The following is a 16,858-nucleotide window of genomic DNA, read 5'->3' on the forward strand; positions in this document are numbered from 1 at the left end:
TACATAAATATAATTGAAGCGGCTAACCTATCATTTGAAAAGCCTACCAAATGCACAAAGAACACCAATGAGATGGCAAAAATGAAAGAAAATAACAATATTTGACCTTAATCACCTAGGTCAAACTCCCAACTTGCACGAAGAAAATTTGTTACCACCATAAATTTTGCTTCCTATAACCCTTTGGAGCACATCGAACAACAAGTGCAAAAAAGATCCAGACCATCAAAAAGGAGATTGTCAATGTAAAACTGATGGGAATAACTCCCAAGAAAGTAGTCTATAAAGCCACAATTTAATCTAAGCAACCTTGTCTTTTCCTCTTTCATTTTCACCAATGTAACATCTGCCCCTTCGTTACCCTTATATTTTCTTGTGTTTAAGATGAAACTATCAATTACCACATTAATATTTTATAATACTCAGCTGCGAATTTTTGTAAAAGAAAATGGTAAATACATTCAAAGAACACTTTATACATTGTACGTATTTTACTTTTGAAGGAACTATAATAATTTTTTCGGAACATTAATGAAAATTAAGCCTTATTAGAATATATACATTATCAATCAATAACGGCTTGTTTGTAGTAGATTTAAGTAGGTGATGTTTTTCAAGAGCATAATTAATAATAAGAAATTGAAGAGACTAAACACTACTATCACGATAAAGGCTATTCATTATGAAATATTTTTACCTTTTTATACAATAGTTTAGCTATTAAAGAGTATAATAAGACTAAGGGTGTAAAAGTCCACCAACTTTTGGTGGACATTTTGGTAATTCAACTTTGAATTAGGAGCTTCTCACTTATAATATAGTATAATAAAATAATAATATAGTATGATATGATAGGATAATTATATAATTATTGTAAAAAATCCTAGTCAAGAATAAAACTTAAAGTGTTGGAAAAAAAGAAGAAGAATAAAACTTATATAGAATTAAAGGACAGGTGCAGGAAGAAAACCGCACCTTATCACCATTTCTTTTATTGTGGTGGTCCCCATACGTCCCTTAAATCATTTTTAACGTTGAATTAAAATACGTGCAATAATATTTCCCATTTTCATCTGCTCTTCTCACTGTTGAACTTCTAACATCGTACTTTGTCTTAACTCACAAAGATTCAGCCATAGACTTTGTGCTCGATGAGATTTTCATCTGCGTTCTTTTTTCTCAGCTCTTGATGAAGTTTGAAGGGAGGGCAATAAGTAAATAGATGGAGTCAAAGTCATTGAGACTGATAACCCATCAATCATTTTTCAGAGCCATTGGATCTGGAGACCTTGAGTCTCTCAAAAACATCATCAATAATGAAGGGTTGGATCCATCTTCTTCTTCTTCTTCTTCTTCTTCTTCTTCTTCTCTGTTGGGCTTACAGAACGATGCAGGTGAAACTGCTTTGTATATCGCTGCTGCCAATAACTTCCAGCAGATTGCAAGTTATTTGCTTGGATTCTGTGATTTGGAGACTGCGTTGATCAGGTCCAAAGCTGATTTCAATGCCTTTCATGTTGCTGCAAAAAATGGCCACTTGGGTATGTACACATTCTTTGCTCTTTTAAACTATTGCTATTGTTCTTAAGCTACCTGCTAGCAAATCATGCTCTTGATTACTTTTTATCTGTGCTTAGATATACAAGCATTCTGTGATCTGTTTTTGGACCTTTTTTTTGGTTTTGGGGTGGGGGGTAACACAGTTCTTGACTTTGTTGGTCAATTATGCTCAAATAGAGTTTGATAAGGTCAATTATCAGAAATTTTGAAGCAAAACCATGAATTTTAATGTTAATTTGTTATCTTTTTATATTTTAAATGATCTAACTGTAAATCATTTATCTAGGAGAATTTTATTCCCAAAAGAATCATTTAGTTCATGAGGAGAGTTTTTGCCCCCCCCCCCCACCCCCACCCCCCACACCCCCCAAAAAAAGAGGAAAAAAACATGTGTTTCGTTACTTACAATTTCAAATTTACAATTATGTTTCATTGGTATATTGATAAGATAGACTTATTTACTCTTCTGAGATCATATGCAATCCGAATATCGGATCCAGGTGCTTGTGATACTTTCTGTTCTTTGAAATGACATTAGTGATGTTCGTGTTTTTATTGCTGTTCAATCGATCGTCTAATCCTCAGTCTCAAACTAATTGGGTCTACTTTATTGCAGTAACCAATAAGTAGGACTGTTTTTTCTATTATTGTTCCTTAATTGAGAAATTTAAGAGCTAGCAAGAAGTACCTGACATGCTCAATTGTAGATTTTTACATTTTGGCCTTTACTGTTGAGTCTTGCGTACGTTACTAGTCCCAATGTTTGTGTATTTTGGAAGATGCTTGGCGGTATAAAGCTTATTCTGTCATTTACAGGTATTGTGAGGGAACTTTTAGCCATGTGGCCTGGACTTTGTAAAGTATGCAATGCCTCAAATACAAGCCCTCTTTATTCAGCTGCTGTCCAGGGACATTTGGATGTTGTGAATGCCATTTTAGATGCAGATGCGAGCTCCATACGAATTGTTAGGAAGAATGGAAAGACTGCACTGCACACCGCTGCTAGGTATGGCCTTCAACATATCGTGAGAGCACTTATAGAGCGAGATCCAGATATAATATCCATCAAAGATAAAAAGGGTCAAACTGCACTTCATATGGCTGTTAAAGGTCAGGATACTTCTGTGGTGGAGGAAATACTGGATACGGACAATTCAATATTGAATGAGCGTGACAAGAAGGGGAACACAGCGTTGCATATAGCCACACGGAAATGTCGTCACCAGGTATCTTTTTATCTATTTTGTTAAAGTTATAACATGACTCTTGCTATTCTGAATATCATGAAGTTAAGGGTTTTCTTTTGCACTTAATTTCCTGAGCAATGCATTTTATTCGTACCTAAAATCCAGTTCTTAAACTGTCAATGTGTTCTTAATCCTTTCTTTTTCTTCTCATTGTTAACTAAAATAGGCAATAGAGGTTTATGCAAGATAGATTTCCTGGAGAATGATGTAGAATTAAAAGAAGGAAAAATATCACCAGTTGCAGAATCTTGCAGAAAGTAGGGGCTGAAGTTTAACCGGAAGCTTGCAACATTGCAGTAGATGACTGTTATTAGGACCTTCATTGGTTAGATTTGGATATAGATAATGCATAAAGTAGAGAAAAGAGCTAGTATTGGGAGTGGTGGTAGTTAGTAAGGAAGAAAGGACGAGAAGTGAAAAAAGCAAATAATATGAGAAAAACATGTTTTAGTGAAAGGAAACTAAGACCGTGCAGCCAAGGGTGTGGCTTGATTATCAATGAAGTGGGTTGAGAATCTTGAGTTCTTAGGTTCAAATCCTAGCGGAGGCAAAAACACTAGGTGATTTGAACCCATCTATCCAAGTCTTGGTGGACAAAATTACCCGGTACCTGTGACTGTGGAAAGTAACAGGTACCTCATGGAATTAGTCGCGGTGCGCGCAAGTTGACAGAGACACCATGGTTATAAAAAAAATGAAAGGAAACTAAGACTTCATCTACACACGCAACGCACGTGGAATATGGCTCTATTCTACAATGGACACACATTGGTGATAGGACCAGAAAACTTGTCTTATTGATGTAGTATCCATGCTATATGATTTGGGCTTCCAAGTAATTATATTTTCTTCTCATGCTTTTGCAGCCATATCAGGTATAAAAGGTTTTCTAGTGTTCAACCATACCAGAAAACTATTGTATGTTACAATCTTTGACTATAAGATTCTTAAAAGGTGCGTGAAAAGGCTAGTGGAGAAGAACGTATGAATCCTTACAATGTTTAACCTTTTACACACCATGGAAAATGCGCCTAAACAATATCTAAACCTTTTATGCTTGATCAGTAGATATGTTTTGTAATAATAGATTTGGAGCATGTCATATGACGCTTAATTATACTAAGTACCATTAAGTACTTCTTTCTTCATTATTTCTCTTCAAGAACTTCCACAAAAACATCACAACTCGTGATTCACAAGGAATACTTTTCAGCAGTTTTCTACTTGGAAAAAGCAGATGTTAAGAGCACTGATGTGGATGAAAAGACTGCTTTGTCTGAATATAAATTGGAACACTGGTGTACGTGTTCCCACTATCTGGGGGCATGATTGATTTAAGTGAATTTAGAGCAGTTCTAGTCCCCAAAGTACTGAGCATCTTCATTTAGGAAGTGTGTTACATCAATCCCTTCTTTAGTTATTGTACCTGAATCAAATGGGTACGATATAGGTGTAATTACTTTGTGCAGATTCTTTGAAATGTACTAAAAGTTGTCAGAAAGCTGCAGATACCTGTCTAGGATACCTACATGAAGTCATGAACCCTTACCGCATACATATGTTGAGTCTAGGTAACATAGTTTTGGAACACAATCAGAAGACAGTCCTCATGGCTTTCCAGAATTTTTTGTCCTTTTTTGGACCCTAGGAAGTTTTCACAGTAGTGAAAATGAATACTAACAGGAGAAGAGATGAATAGAAATTCATCATAAGAATTTTGGGACATAGTTTCATCATCTAAGTGGATCGAAGTTGAGAAGAAACTCAAAACATCCTAGTGATTTATACAGCAAAAGTTGCAATTTTCATGATGGAACAGAAGGGAAATTTATGCAAAGAAAAATGTGGAGTTGTTAGTTCAACGACCAATTTATTATTACACTACACACATCATTGATCAGGACATATAATGCTGAAAAATCTGAAATGATGCAGTCTGACATTACCATTTGGTTTCTATAGATTTCTTAACTGTAAAGCTGCAATTAGACTGAACTGAATCTCAATGCTTCAGATTCATAATTGATGGTTTTCTCTTTTGTTCTAAAACATTGTGCACCAGCATAGACTTTAGCATCTACTTTACCACTGATGGCAGATAAATCACTTTCGTGCATATAACGACTATATATCGTACGTCCTGCAATACTTTTATTGTGTTGTCTGAGGAGTTGCATTTTCTTACCATTGCTGGTTTTTATTTGTTTGTATCCTTATGATGTACCTTTGTTTCAGATCGTAAGCCTTCTGCTCACTTACACGTCCCTTGATGTCAATGCAATTAATAACCAAAAGGAAACTGCAATGGACTTAGCAGATAAACTACAATATGGAGACCTGACTTTGTTAATTAAGGAAGCCCTGGCTGAGGCTGGTGCAAAACATGCCAGATTTGTGGGTCAATTTGATGAAGCATCAGAACTTAAGAGGACTGTAAGTGACATTAAGCATGAGGTGCAGTCCCAGCTTATACAAAACGAAAAGACCCGAAGGCGTGTTTCTGGTATTGCTAAAGAACTTAGGAAGATTCATAGAGAAGCTGTTCAGAATACCATTAACTCTGTGACTGTGGTTGCTGTTTTATTTGCCTCTATTGCTTTTCTGGCTATATTCAGCTTGCCAGGCCAATATCTGGAGACTGGTCCTGAAGCAGGAAAGGCCAGAATTGCCAATACTGTTGCGTTTCGTGTGTTCTGCCTCCTGAATGCTACCTCTCTCTTTATATCTCTCGCTGTTGTCGTCGTTCAGATTACTCTGGTTGCCTGGGATACTAGAGCTCAAAAACAAATTGTCTCAGTCGTGAACAAGTTGATGTGGGCAGCCTGCGTTAGTACTTGCGGAGCATTCCTAGCTGTTGGTTTCGTTGTTGTAGGGAAGAAAAGTTCATGGATGGCAATCACTATTACTGTGCTTGGTGCACCAATTCTTATTGGAACGCTGGTTAGCTTGTGCTACTTCGTTTTCCGACAGCATTTTGGAATATGTGGTAGTGATTCTCAAAGGCGTATCAAAAGAGCAAGTGGGAGCAAATCTTTCTCGTGGTCATACTCTGCAAATATTTCTGATTTGGATGACTACAACTCTGATGAGAAAATTTATGCTCTGTGACATTGTGGCATGTTCTATCTGAAAGAGTTTTAGTACTACATAATCACGGCTTTCCACATATCGTTAAAACCTACTCCTAACAAGTTGCTGGATCAAAATGACTTTCTACGTATCGTGGGGACGAGATATATTGAAAGTGTAATCATACTCTGTTGACACCAGTGTCCCTTTTTTGCGTTAAGATCCCATGTCATCGAGAAGGTCAACGTGATGTTTGGTCGAGATACACATGCATCAGGTATTCATTTTGAACACAATGCAAGAAAATTCCTCCTTTTTTTTTTTTTTTTTTTTTTGCTCATAGCGTGTGGTATGATGGAAAAGTAAAATCTGGAGCTGGTAGTTAGTTGTATAGGTTTAGCAGCTTTGCTTCAGTCCTTCAGGATGTCCATTTATATAAGGTCATCTGTTTCTAATAAATACTTTTGTGGTGTGCACCCCTTTGATGTAGAATAAGAGTCAATGTTGCTCGGACTCTCCAAAACAGCTGCCGTACCCATGGAGGATCCGATATGAACCCATCAATATTTCGGAGGAACCGAGCAACATAGATAAGAGTATGAATTGAGGTTTGTACATACTAGTGCAGGACTCTTTGAAATCCAATAAAAAGCTTGTAAGTTTGTTGGAAGAAACTATAGCATAACAAGATTTGTTTTACAGCAGCACCGTTACTATTATTTTACTGAGGCTGGATTGAGGTATGAAAATGAATAGCTATGTCTTTTCTAGCCCCGAAAGGGTTGAACATATGTTGCTTCTTGATTCTGTTTATTATTTAATTATAAGCACCTTAACACAGCTAAGAAAAGCAAATATTAAAAAATATGCAACTTGAATAAGCATGCTCTGGAAGTAACACGAGGAGCATTACAAAAGAAATCTTAGGAGGGGAGAAGGCTCTTTAAATTCCAGCCACAAAGACCTTGGTTATGCATTACCAGCACAATAAGAAGAGTGACAGAAAGTCCATTGTAAAATATTTTTATAGCCAATGTTTACACATAGAACAAAATCTCCAAATACATAAAGTCCTCATTAAGCTTATCCAGAAAACATGTTTGAACACTTAACTTAAACGGGTAAATTTTTACTACACCCCCCCCCCCCATATCAATCTCACAATATGAGGTGTTTTACACGCGCGCCATGCCAAAACCATATCAGCGTCACGTCAGAAATATTTTGTCTTTGGTAATTTTTCCTCTTTTTCTTGTTTCTTAATTTTACACTAATAATCCAAGTTTAGTGCTTGATATAACCATCATCTCTCTCTCTCTTCAATCATGAGTAAGAATTTAGATTTAACAAAATCTTAGGCTATTTCTATTTCTTCAACAAAATAATCACAATACCTACAGATACATCTCCATTTGCTTCTCCTTCCCCTTCCTATAATGCTCCTTTAATTTTTTCCATTTCATTGCCACCCATTGTTATCGACACCACTGTATTTCTTGTCAGAGATGTTAAATTACAGTGTGGTAAGTCGACAACGATGATGAATGCGAATTTCATTTTGACGATGTAGTAGCACTGGTCCTAGCTGCGGCTTCATTCTCTTGTTTCGTCCTTTACAAAGGGGGTGGAAACATTGTCACTACTAGAAATCCGGGGAAACACGACCGCAAAAAGCAATCAGAGTTGGTCGCTATTGGGCTAAAAAACGACCAAAAAGCGACCACAGGGGCCTGGTAACTATATTGATGGTCCCTAAACTAAATGGACCAATTTTTCCGGATATTGACTATAAAGACCAACTTTGGTTGCTTTATTAATTTAATAATATAAATTGGCGACCAAAGTTGGTCTCTAAATATAAAATACGTTTTTTATTTATTTATTATTAATCATTAAAAAGCGACCAACTTTGGTCTCTAATCCAAATATTATATTTTAAAATCTGAAAACTAGAGACCAATGTTGGTCGCTTTTTTATTCAATTATTTATTTATTTTATTAAACTAGCGACCAACTTTGGTCCCTAAATACATGAATTTAATTTATTTTTTAAATATTAGCAGCCAACTTTGGTCGCTATATCACCAGAAATTTTATTTTTTTAATGAAATAGCGACCAAGTTTGGTCGTCTTTTTTAGAAATCTGGGTATATAGCGACCAACATTGGTCGTCATTCTCCAGAAAATTATTTTTTTTAACATGAAAAGCGACCAAATAGAGAACAACTTTGGTCGCTTTTCTGTGTATTATTTTGGCAGAAACTGCCTGTTTTGGCAGCTACACCACCTGTCAGTCATACCAAAACCCTAACAAGCAACAACAACAACAATTCAAACAACAATTCCAATAACAATACCAAACAACAACCCAACAACAACAACAACAACAACAACAACACAAAAGCAACATTAAAAGCTACATTAAAACCAAGAAAGTGTAAATTTCAATAGAACTACCAAACTAAGTTAACTCTTATTACAACCCAATGGAAAACAAATTGTATTTGTCTAGTTCAAATTGTCTAAAATTCATTCATTGTTTGGTACATCATTATCATCACTGTCTGATGAAGTTTCATCATCATCACGGTATTGAGAAGGGTCTACTTATCGATGACGGGAAGAATGATCACCGAGAGGACGGGAGGAACGACCACTTGGAGGACGGGACGAACGAGCACGGGGACGGGCAGCTTCTGGCGATGATGGCCGAGACCGGGGAATCGAAAAAGATCCAGCTAGGAGATTTTTGATCTGCTCTTGCATGCTCTGGCACTGAGCGACCACGCCAATATACTGAGCATCTCTAAGCTTTTCTCTTTCCTTGGACGCTTCTAGCTCGGATGTGAGCTTTGTCACAGTCTCCCGCATAGCGGAGATGCTCTCCCCATCAAGTTGCTCGACTTGCGAGGAAGTCCCTATTCCTTGCATTTCACACCTATAGCAATGGAATGTCTTAGTAGGAAGGCCGTATACCTTCCCCCATTTTGGACCGCCTGCAACCCGCGTCCATAGTCTTTCAACATCATCGGCCGAAAGTTGGAATGGCGCGCCCGACTCATTAGGTGGCTGGCTGCGTATAAATTCCTCAGCTTCAACTCTGAAGCGATCCTATAAGAAAAAGTAAATTGAATTAGTATTTCAAAATTTACATAAAAGTAAATGAAAAGTGAAAACTTACATGTACAGTCGAGGCACGTCCCTCGACCCACCTTTCTTGATCCGTCTCTTTCTTCTTCTTCACAATATGAGTCTCCCTGAATAACTCATCTTGGTTCATCGGACGGCCCAACTTCTTTTCTTGAAAACTCATAAATTTTAATTAATAAATAGAATAGATATACTTTGAAAATTAAAATAAATTAAGCAATTACGTATCATTCTTCTTTTTATTGTCCCCTGGCTGACCGCACCTCCAGTGTGCAACGATCCTCCCTTCTCAGATGCGCGAGCTTTCTTTCCCTTTTCGCTCGTCTGTAAGAACTCTACAGTAAGCCATTGCCTTTGCAAATCATCCCAAAACTCCTGAAGCAACCAGCCAGGCTTCTGGTTCAGCTGTCTAGCTATGGAGAAAGAATGCGACAACCGCTTGCGAGCTTTGAGATTAAAATTTGCAGCCACGTCCGCGCTATACTGGTGTTCCCATACACACTTGCTCTGTATTTCAAAAGTTAAATATTATATGGAAATATCATAAATATAAATAATTATACTGCTTAAAAGAACATTTATACCTTAAATTCATTGAAAATTGCCTCCTTCAGTGAGAATGGGAATTCACGCCAAGACGCATAAGGGGCATCATAAAGCTTTCTGGTTGCTTTGGTGATTATCCTCGTAGTAATATTACTCGGGAGGAACCTGCAATTTAATAAATAAAACAAATTAATATCTTAGTAAAAACTGTACAAAAAAAATAAACATAAAAATAACAAATAACTCTTACCCATCACCCTCAGGGACTATGATGATCCTGCCATACTGATCATAATGCACCTCCTCGTCAGTAGCAGTAGCAGCATCATCGTCCGAAACATGTGTATCAGAGGCATGTGTGGAATGAGTAGGGGGTCAAAGCTACTATCCCGCAAGCGAAGGCCTCCAATAGGTGGAGTCGCTGATAACGATAGATATGATCCTTGTGACTGCGACATAGCTGCACGGATCGCAAGTGGCTGTGATACTGACTGCTGTGACCCGAGTGGCTGTGACCCGACTGGCTGTGACACTGATGACTGTGATCCATGTGGCTATGACATGGATCGATGCGATCCATGTGATGCTGCTGGGCGGGATCCACGTGGTAGTGAGGCAGGTGGACTGTATGTCGGACGCACAATCCGATGGCCCTGTGAAGAAACACCCTGGGGTCTGCACGAAGGTGTAGGGCTGGTGATGCTGTGGCAACTCAGTATAGCCATGGGGTAGAGGCTGTGGCGTAGTGATAGGCAAATCAGAAGATGGTATCGAAGATTGATGAGTAGTATCTTCTACCCTCCTCTTTTGCTTCCTAGCCTTTTCTCGACCCCGAGAACCACTACCTTCATTGTTACCTCGACCCTTGCCTGTCATCTGCATAATATAATACATATTTAGATTGAAACATATAAGGAAACTATCTATAAACGAGAGTTATCGAAGAAACCAACTTTTTAAAGCTCATCAGCGTATTCTTCCTCGTCAGAGAATTCTTCTTCCTCGTCAGAGAATTCTTCTTCCTCACTAGTTTGAGCTTCATCAGTTGATTCTTCTTCCTCGTTTTCTATAATTCTTACTTCATTTATATCAACTTCTTCCAATATATGTTCAGGATGTTCCAAATCATTTTCTAAAAGTTCGTCCACTATTTGGTGAACACTGGAGATATCGTTTTGATATGCAACATCCAATACATTCTCGACTTCGACCCTACCTACAGGCTTAGTTTTGATTACGACCCACCAATCAGACTTATTCCGCCGAAATGGATAAGGAGCATAATACACTTGCCTAACATTATGTGCAATTATGAAAGGATCATAGCGATCATACTCCCTCGTATGATTAACCTCAATTATGTTATATTGATTGTGTACTCTCGTACCTCTTGTTGGATTTGGGTCAAACCACTTGCATCTAAAGAGAATAATTTTCTTAAATGGCCTACCTGAATATTCTAGTTCTATTATTTCTTTGAGCACACCATAATAATCAATATCTCCAACTTGGTTGCCATCACCACCTTGAACCCACACCCCACTGTTGTTGCTTTTTTTATTTTTAGAGCAACCCTCTATATGAAACTTATAACCATTCACAACGTACTTGGAATATGTTGTGACCTCAACCCCAGGTCCCCAAGATATATCTTTCAAAAATTGATTTACACCATTATTTGGATCATTTACCTACATATTGTTAACAAAATTCATAAGTTAGCATAACTTCCAAACATTGTTTACCTATATAGTGTTAGAATATTTTAAGGATATACTTACAAATTGTTTGAACCACCTATGAAATGCCGTATATACAGCATCTTGGCCAAATTGACCCACGAAGTGACTGTGACACATCAAATATTTTTAGTAGTTGCATTGAGATGTAATCACAGTAAATTTTATATTTTGATAACTATTAAAATATAATACTTACTTGAGAAATGGTACTACTTCGGGACAATTTAGCAACACATGAAGTGTAGCTGACTTGAACTCCATATCACTCAAATTTCTCTTTCTACCATCCTTAGAACATCGGCCTGGTTGATTGAATATGGACATAGGCGGATATAATGGATCATTCGTAAGGTCGACTGTGTGCCTATTGGGCCTATTCCTAGCACATGGCACGTTGCTCTCAAAATAATAAGAACAAAAATGAGCAGTTTCTTTTGCAAGATAAGCTTCGCATATAGATCCTTCAATTCTATTCCTCTGCTTAACAAATTGTTTGCATTTGCCAATTGTCCTACATAATTTTAGGTTAGCCAAGAACATTCAAATAAAACAGAAAATTATATATGGACTATAATATTACCTCTCAAAGGGATACATCCATCTGCATTGAACAAACCCTCCAAGTCGTGCCTCGTGTACAAGGTGGATTGGAAGGTGTTCCATCACATCAAAAAACCCACATGAAAATACTTTTCCATCTTACCCGAAGTTACACGAATGTTCTGATCCATCCGGCATAGGTTTTCTTCCCTTAATGTGGAAGAACACAAGTCTTTCAAAAACAAACTAATCTTAATGATGGGTTTCCAGATTCTTTCAGGCAAACCAAAAAACGCAATAGGCACTAAGGTCTCCATGAAAACATGACAGTCATGACTTTTCAAATGGCTCAACTTCCCTACCTCCATATCAACTTTTTTCTCAAAATTTGACGTATAACCCTCAGGCATCTTCAATTTCGTTACCCAATCACAAATCTGCCGTCTTTCCTCCAAAGTGAATGTATAACTAGCTTTGGGCTTGAATAACTTACCATTATTTGTTGTCTGCAAGTGTAATTCAGGCCGCCTGCAATATTCTTGTAAGTCCATTCTAGCCTTCGGGTTATCCTTTGTCTTACCTTTAACATCCATCACTGTGTTGAACAAATTGTCAAAATAATTCTTCTCAATATGCATGACATCAAGGTTGTGACGGAGAAGATTATCCTTCCAATAAGGCAACTCCCAAAATATACTCTGTTTGGTCCAATTATGAGTAACACCGTATTCGGGGAATCTATGCGGTAGAACTTCAGTAACTTTACTGAAGTTCTGGACCCTCTCCCAAATTTCATCACCTGAAAGTATCAGAGGTGGATAATCATATTCCAGTTTATTCTTTTTGAAAGCATTTTTCATCCTTCTAAACTCATGACCCTCAGGCAAGAATTGACGATGACAATCAAACCATGATTGCTTTCGGCCATGTTTCAAAGTGAATGCTTTACTATTTTTCATGAAGTAAGGACAAGCTAGCTTCCCAGCAGTCATCCACCCAGACAACATTCCATATGTAGGAAAATCATTAATTGTCCACATTAAATTAGCACGCAAATTGAAATTCTGTTTGGTTGATATGTCATATGTTTCAACACCATCGTACCATAATTGTTTTAGCTCATCAATCAAAGGTTGCAAATATACATCTATCAAACTTTTCGGATTACGTGAACCGGGGATAATACAATTTAAGAATATATATGGACTAGTCATGCACAACTTGGGTGGTATATTATAAGGTGTAAGAAAGACAGGCCAACATGAATACGGTGTCGCAGATACAGAAAAAGGCGTGAAGCCATACGCACACAGACCTAACCGAATGTTCCTTGGTTCACTAGCAAAACATGGATATGTCCTATCAAAGTGCTTCCAAGCTTCTCCATCTGAAGGATGGCACATAACACCAGGTGGTCTTCTATTTTCAAAGTGCCATCTCATAGGAGGAGCAGAACTCATCGACGCATATAACCTCTTTAGCCTAGGTATAAGAGGTAAATAATGCATCGCCTTGATAGCGACCATCTTCCCGCTGGAAAGCCTCTTGAAATGAGACTTTCCGCAAAATTTACAACTGCTTAAATTTGCATCATCTTTATAATATAACATGCAACCATCTTCACAACAATCAATTCTCATTGACGAAAGTCCTAACTTAGAAACTAATCTCTTTGCCCTATAGAAATCACCAGGTAATTCGATTTCCTCGTCAACTAGTTCACGCATAAGGTCAATGAAAGAATCCATGGCTGCTTGAGAAATATTCCAATCAGATTTGATACTTAGTAATCTAACTGCAACAGACAACTTAGAGTGCGGACGTCCTTCACGTAGTGGACGACTAGCTTCCTCTAACTGTTCATAAAAATGTCTTGCTTCATCATTAGGAGTTTGTTCAACATTTTCGTTGGGCTCACCCCCAAAGTGCATTCCAAAAGCATTCGCAACCATATTATGAATTCTGGAATCACTATTTCTATTCTCCCTCGACCTACTACTTTTACCAACAACCATGTTATGAAATATCCCATGGCTACCATCCATCTCTCCATGATTAGTCCACACAAAGTAATTCGCTATAAACCCTACCATATAAAGATGAACCTTAACTTTCTCCGGTTTTCCAAACTTCATACAGTCGCACTTAACACAAGGGCACCTAATTACTCCTTCTTTTATGTATGGCGAAAGTGACATTGCATGTCTAATAAAGTCCTAAACCCTTTCTACAAAATCCTCCCGCAATCCCCGCCGATTAGGATAATTCCTATTGTACATCCAAGAACGATGTTCCATCTATTTAAATAAAGCAAGAACAAATTAAATTAGTTAATTCATAGCCTAATCTTTTTTTAGTTAACTAAAAGTCCAATTCATATCCTATTATTGTTGCTTCATAAAATGAAATTTAACCCCATATATAAATTAGTCTACCTAAATAGTTAATTTATTTGAACCATAAAAGTATTAATAAGAACCCTAAAAATTGCAAATAATATATAACATGGAGAAATTGAACCCTAACATGGAGAAATGAAACCCTAACATGGAATTAACTTTGAACTAAACATAGTTGAACAAATAATATATAACTTTGAACCCTAATATATTGGAATTGAACCCCTAAAATCACTGTTTTTCGGAAAAATAAAAGAAAGGAGAGAGAAACTAACCTTGGGAGTGGAGGTCGCCGGAATTTGCTGCTGCCGTCAGGGGTCGCCTGTGGCGGGGGCGTCGTTGCTGCTGGAAGTCGGAGGGGGAAGGGGTTTTGAGTGTTAGAGGAGAAAGATTTTAATTTGGGGAATAATTTTGAAAGAATGGACCTGAAACCCGTTTTGGCTCCTGTTAAAAAAAATAGCGACCAAACATGGTCGCTATTTTGGTAGCCAAATTATTTTTGACTGTTTGACCAAAATAGCGACCAACGTTGGTCGCTATATTTGAAAATAAATAAATAAAATAATTATTTTCCTCTTTTATATATATATCCTACAAAAGCGACCAACTTTGGTCTTCTTTTGGTCAAACGGTCAAAAATGGCGACCAACATTGGTCGCTATTTTGGTCAAACAGTCTATACTTAATGCATAGTATAGCGTAAGTATGTATATTATATATATATAAGCTATATTCGATACGGTATTACCTAATACACTTATACTTAGTGCATAGTATAGCGTAAGTACATATATTATATATATATATATATATATATATATATATATATAAATACATATATATTATATATATAAGCTGTATTCGATATAGTATTACCTAATACACTTATACTTAGTGCATAGTATAGCGTAAGTACATATATTATATATATAAGCTGTATTCGATACAGTATTACCTAATACACTTATACTTAGTGCATAGTATAGCGTAAGTACATATATTATATATATAAGCTGTATTATACATATATATTATATATATAAGCTGTATTCGATATAGTATTACCTAATACACTTATACTTAGTGCATAGTATAGCGTAAGTACATATATTATATATATAAGCTGTATTCGATACAGTATTACCTAATACACTTATACTTAGTGCATAGTATAGCGTAAGTACATATATTATATATATAAGCTGTATTCGATACAGTATTACCTAATACACTTATACTTAGTGCATAGTATAGCGTAAGTACATATATTATATATATAAAGCTGTATTCGATATAGTATTACCTAATACACTTATACTTAGTGCATAGTATAGCGTAAGTACATATATTATATATATAAGCTGTATTCGATACAGTATTACCTAATACACTTATACTTAGTGCATAGTATAGCGTAAGTACATATATTATATATATAAGTTGTATTTGATACAGTATTACCTAATACACTTATACTTAGTGCATAGTATATAGCGTAAGTACATATATTATATAGATATATAAGCTGTATTCAATACAGTATTACCTAATATACTTATACTTAGTGCATAGTATAGCGTAAGTACATATATTATATATATAAGTTGTATTCAATACAATATTACCTAATACACTTATACTTAGTGCATAGTATAGCGTAAATACCTAATACACTTATACTTAGTGCATAGTATAGCGTAAGTACATATATTATATATATATAAGCTATATTCGATACAGTATTACCTAATACACTTATACTTAGTGCATAGTATAGCGTAAGTACATATATTATATATATAAGCTATATTCGATACAGTATTACCTAATACACTTATACTTAGTGCATAGTATATAGCGTAAGTATATATATATATATATTATATATATAGACACACACGCCCGCTTCGTAGTACTATTCATCCCTTGTATTACAAAAGTGTTAACGACTTACATTTATATTATTTACATAGTAAATACAAAAGTGATTTCTAATTTTGACCATATAGAGACCAACTTTGGTCGCCAACTGTAAATGAATTTAATTTAGCGACCAAAGTTGGTCACTAACAGTACATGAATTTAATTTAGCGACCAAATTTGGTCACTAAATTTTAATCAGATTTATTTATATTTTATATAATATTTAAATTAATAATAAAAATTATTAAACGTTAGAACTGGGTCCCACATTGGCGACCAACGTTGGTCTCTATTTCATTAAGCGACCAACTTTGGTCGCTAGCTTTTGAATTATATTTATTTATATTTTAAATTTTTTTTAAATAAATATATATTTATTAAAATATTATAACTGGGTCCCATGTTAGCGACCAATGTTGGTCGCTACCAGTTTATCCTTCAATTAGCGACCAACGTTGGTTGCAAGTTTTAAATTATATATATTTATATTTTATAAGTTTTATAAAATAATAATAAAATTATTAACAAATTTAATGTGGGTCCCACTTTAGCGACCAATATTGGTCGCTAATCTCAGTATATATTTGACCAAGCAAGTCTGACCAGTCCAGTCAACAATTTGACTAAATTTGCGGCCAAATAGAGACCAACTTTGGTCGCTAATATATTTCAAATATTTTTA

At 36.1% G+C, this 16,858-nt stretch overlaps 1 protein-coding gene across 2 annotated transcripts; it reads left to right on the plus strand.

Annotated features, from left to right (window-relative positions):
- Positions 1–1,050: 1,050 nt before the first annotated feature.
- On the plus strand, positions 1,051–6,580 carry LOC107819829 (ankyrin repeat-containing protein At2g01680). Of its 2 annotated transcripts, XR_001655800.2 has the most exons (4): positions 1,081–1,541; positions 2,377–2,786; positions 5,043–6,153; positions 6,367–6,580. XR_001655800.2 is itself a non-coding variant. In XM_016645979.2 (3 exons), the coding sequence occupies exons 1-3, from the start codon at positions 1,223–1,225 to the stop codon at positions 5,913–5,915; spliced, it is 1,602 nt and encodes a 533-aa protein (XP_016501465.1). In that variant the 5' UTR covers positions 1,051–1,222; the 3' UTR covers positions 5,916–6,580. The 2 variants fall into 2 exon arrangements, 1 of the variants encoding a protein (XP_016501465.1); XM_016645979.2 differs by having other exon boundaries at positions 1,051–1,541; positions 5,043–6,580.
- Positions 6,581–16,858: the final 10,278 nt, after the last annotated feature.

The sequence above is a fragment of the Nicotiana tabacum genome, chromosome 18, assembly GCF_000715075.1.
Source record: "Nicotiana tabacum cultivar K326 chromosome 18, ASM71507v2, whole genome shotgun sequence".
Lineage (NCBI taxonomy): Eukaryota > Viridiplantae > Streptophyta > Magnoliopsida > Solanales > Solanaceae > Nicotiana > Nicotiana tabacum.